The 4,215-nt window shown below is 48.5% G+C and overlaps 1 protein-coding gene across 1 annotated transcript in view; it reads left to right on the forward strand.

Moving 5' to 3' along the window:
• Nucleotides 1-3,855: 3,855 nt before the first annotated feature.
• NT5C1A (5'-nucleotidase, cytosolic IA) overlaps nucleotides 3,856-4,215 on the forward strand; it is a 16,683-nt gene continuing 16,323 nt past the window's right edge. The window contains exons 1-2 of the mRNA XM_027864766.1: nucleotides 3,856-4,025; nucleotides 4,062-4,180. Of these exons, the coding sequence (XP_027720567.1) occupies nucleotides 3,856-4,025; nucleotides 4,062-4,180 (289 nt within the window). The remainder of the gene's footprint in view (nucleotides 4,026-4,061; nucleotides 4,181-4,215) is intronic.

A 4,215-nucleotide genomic window follows, 5' to 3' on the forward strand; every position in this document is an offset into this window, starting at 1 on the left:
TTGGTCTAGTCATTTACCCAGTTTCCAGTTCACCTAATTGGAATATCATCTGTTTCCCATCTCCATATGGTCCACAAAAGTATCATCATGAGAGATTTTGTCAAATAACATTGAAATTCATATACACTCTATCTAAGGTAATTCCCTCATCAATCACTCTACTATCTCTGTAAAAACAAAAAACAAAAACAAAAACAAAAACAGGAGGTGTGGTTATTCTAGGATGACCTTTTCCTGATGAAGACTCTTAGTGATCACTGCTTCCCTTTCCAAATATTCACAAACAATCCTTTTACTATTGTATCCTAGAATCCTATTGCAATCTCCCTCAAATTTGCTTAGAGCACTTCATCAGAATCTCTCTTTTGGTACTATCACATTCTGCCCTTATATCATACTTATCTGTGTGTATACCATACTGCAACACCCTAGCTCACTCCCATTTCATTCATTCATTCATCAACAAAGTTGGTTTGAGGAAGGAAAGGAGAAGGGAATAAGCATTTATATACCTCTTAACTATGTGCCAGGCACTGTGCTAAGTGCTTTACAAAATTACCTTACTTGAGCTTTATAACAACCTTGCGAGGTAGGTGTTATTATTATCCCCATTTTACAGTTGAGAACACTGAGGTGGAGGTTAAATTACTTGCCAAGGTCACACAGCTAACAAGTGTCTGAGGCTAGAGACATCTGACTGTTGTAGAGGGAAGTTATCAGTTTGGAGAAGGGATCCTTTAAGGAAGGGAACATATATAATGGGAGAGACGGTTCCTAATACTGGAAAATTAGAAAGAAACCTCTTGTATTGGACTGGTAGGAGGAAAGATCCTATGAAGGGACCTCAAAGATTATTCAGTCTAATGATCCAGGGGTGGGGAATCTGCGTCCTTGAGGCCACACATGGCCCTCTAGGTCCTCAAGTGCGGCTCTTTGACCTAATCCAAACTGTTCTGTAGTTTGGATTCAGTCAAAGGATCGCACTTGAGGACCTAGAAGGCCACACGTAGCCTCGAGGCTGAAGATTCCCTACCCCTGGCTCTAATCCTACCTCTTCTGCCTTCTTTTTTTTTTTAAATAGATGAGGATATTGAGGTCCAGCAAGCAGAAGAAACTGGTTGAAGACCACACAGGATTTGAACCCAGGTCACTTGACATCCAATCTTGTGCCCTTTCTACTCTAGCCTAATGGACTCCATTGTGCTGGCTCATTGTCGGGGTAAAGGAGGACCCTTCTGCTGGGTCTCTGGGGTTCAGAGGTACCTTCTGTTCATTAGGAAAGGGGAACAGTGTGGGGAGGACAGCCTTGGATAATGAAGATAGACCTGGGAAGGAACTCAGACTTTACCTGGTTCACTTCCCTCATTTTTACCAATGAGAATATGAGTTACCCTTAGGTCAAATCAGTGGAAGAGGGGGTCCCTTGAGGATACTGTCACTGAAGGACGACCCTGTGTTTGAGATAGGGTGAGTCTCCAGCTGTCTTGGGGTATGCAGGGTAGTTGTTAGAGGAAAAGCAATCCCAGAGGGAACCCAGGCCCCCATGGGACATTTGGCATTGAGAAAGAGTAAGCCTCAGAGCCCAGCCTTAGGGCTGGGTGGATGCCCCTTCAGTCCATCATCTTGCCAGCCTCAACCCCACCCTGGAGCTTTGCCTCCATCACTTGCCTGCGGGCAAAAGGCAGCAGTGATGGTCTCTGATTCCTCGCTGTCGCCTGTGGAGACCAAGACCACCTCCCTCAGACAGGCAGGCAACCTCCTGGAGGAGGCTAGCTAAAGACAGCTTCTCCCTTGGCCACCTAATAATAATGAGAAGAATTCACAGCCTGCCTTCTGAGGCACTTGAAGGTTTAAAAAGTCTCTTCTGGTGAGACAGCATGTAGGGGTCAGAATCATGGGCTTGGGGTCATAAGCTCATAGGACTTAGACATCATCTAGCCTATCCCACCCCCATTTTACAGAGGAGAAAACTGACACCCAGAGAGGTCATGGGATTTGCTCAAGGTCACACAGATAGCAAGAAGCATAGCTAGGATTGAAATCCAGGTCTTGGGATAATAAAATTTAGAGCTGGGAGGGTCCCTTCATCCTCCTCCTCCTTTTGCATTTGAGTAAAACGAGGCCCTAGAAGGTTAAATGACTTGTCCAACGTCATACAGGTAGCAGAGTTGAGATACCAACCCAGTCTAATGATTTCCAAAGCTTCTTTCTAGTATACCTTATTGCTCTTTCAAGAGACTGGGGTTCAGGGGGCAGCTAGGTGGCACAGTGGATAGAGCACGGGCCCTGGAGTCAGGAGGACCTGAGTTCAAATCCAGCCTCAGACACATAACACTCACTAGCTGTGTGACCCTGGGCAAGTCACTTAACCCTATTGCCTAGCAAAAAAAAAAAAGAGACTGGGGTTCAAACCTTGTCTCCAATACTTCCAAGCTGGGTGAACTTGCATGAGGCATTTAACTTTTTTAGGCTTAAGTTTACTTATCTGTAAAATGGGGTAATAATATCTTATGCTATTCTCCTCCTCCCCCTTCAAGACTGTTGTGGGAAAAAGTACTTAAGGAATCTTAAAGTACAAAAGAAATTCATTATTTTTTCCTGAGCATCCCCTTGGGGTGCAGGATCAGACACCACCCCACAGGAACCAGCAATCTGCAAAGACAATCTTCAAAACCAGGAATGAAATGACAGTAGACTCCACCTGGGGGTGTTGGGTGGGCGGTGGGGACAGGATGGCTCCCATTGAATTGGGCACCTCCCACCCCTGGGTCACTCTGGCCCTTCCCTGCTCTTAGGAAAGACCTTGCCTGAGCCCAAAGACAGCTAGGTCGGCAGGTAGGTAAGGACCTAAACCAAGGAACCTGGAGCTGAGATGTCGGCCCAAAGCAAGCAGTGGGGTGAGGACCTAGCCTTAGATGGCAGAGAGAAAGGAAAGCTACCACCACTGCTCAAGATAAGACCCAAGAACCCCTGGGGATGACTGCTTTGGGGAAGACAAGATTGAGGACCCCCTCTTTGTGCCTCTGGAACAGGACCCAACCTCTATCCACCTTTTATCCCTTCACATTCCACCTTCCAATCCTTATGCCCTATCCCTCCACCCTCCATCCATCATCCCTCTACTCTCCATCCCTCCTCCCTTCATTCCTCCAACCCCTTAATCCTCCATCCCACCACCCTTCATCCCTCCATTCCTCATCCTTTCATTCATCCATCTTCATTCCCTCCCCTCCATTCCTCATCCCTATACTTTTCTCCACCCTTCTGATCCCTCCCCTTCATCCCTCCATTCCTATACCCCTCCATCCCTCCATCCCTCATCCCTCTGTGCCTTCACTCCTCCATCCCTCCACCCCTCTCTATCCCTTTCCTTCAACCCTCCATCCCTCATTCCTCCATTCTTATACCCCTGTATCCTCTACCCTCATCCCTCTACCTTTTATCCATCCTTCCATCCTTTATTCTTCTACCCTTCTATCTTCCATCCTTCCATCCCTCCATCCCTGCCTGCCTCTGGACACTCAGTAGCTCTTCATGCACCTTCAGTCACCTTCAGGACCTGCAGTAGAAACCAGCTTCTTTTGGCTTGGGGCAGAAAGCATGGCTGGTTACTGTTCCCAGTGAATCTGAGCCAAGCCCTTCCAAGTAAGTGGTAAGAGTTGTCTCGGGAAGCTAAATATAGCAGGGGGACCAGTGGGTGGGTGGATAGGTGGATGAGTGGGTGGATAGATAGATGCATGCATGGATGGAGAGATGGATGGATGGATGGATGGGAGGATGGACGGATGAAGAGGCAGACTGCTATGGATCATGAATGGAAAAACTGGAATGTGACAGCTCCAGAGATGCAGCGGCATGTTTCTCTTTCCAGAACGGAGAAGCAATTTTCTGCAGATCCAGGCTCCCAACGGCCCCATTTCTCACCAAGCCCCTAGCATTGGGCATCGACCGACCCTCTGGTGCCTGGGACCCTCTCCCCCTCCCTGGCTGCTGCCCGGCTTCCTCACCCACCTCCCCAGCGAAAGGTGAGCTCCTCACCGCGTTGTGCCGGGGGTGGGCAGCTTCCAGGACCGGCGCGGTGAAGACACAAGCTTCCACCGGCTCTCCACCGGCTCTCCTCCGGCCCCTCTGCAGATCCTGCGAGGAGTGTCTGGGAATGGCAGCGCTGCTGAGCTCGTGTGTGAGTGTGTGTGTGTGTGTGTGTGTGTGTGTGTG

This window comes from Vombatus ursinus, unplaced genomic scaffold (genome assembly GCF_900497805.2).
Source record: "Vombatus ursinus unplaced genomic scaffold, bare-nosed wombat genome assembly UNPS02014775.1, whole genome shotgun sequence".
NCBI classification, from domain to species: Eukaryota; Metazoa; Chordata; class Mammalia; order Diprotodontia; family Vombatidae; genus Vombatus; species Vombatus ursinus.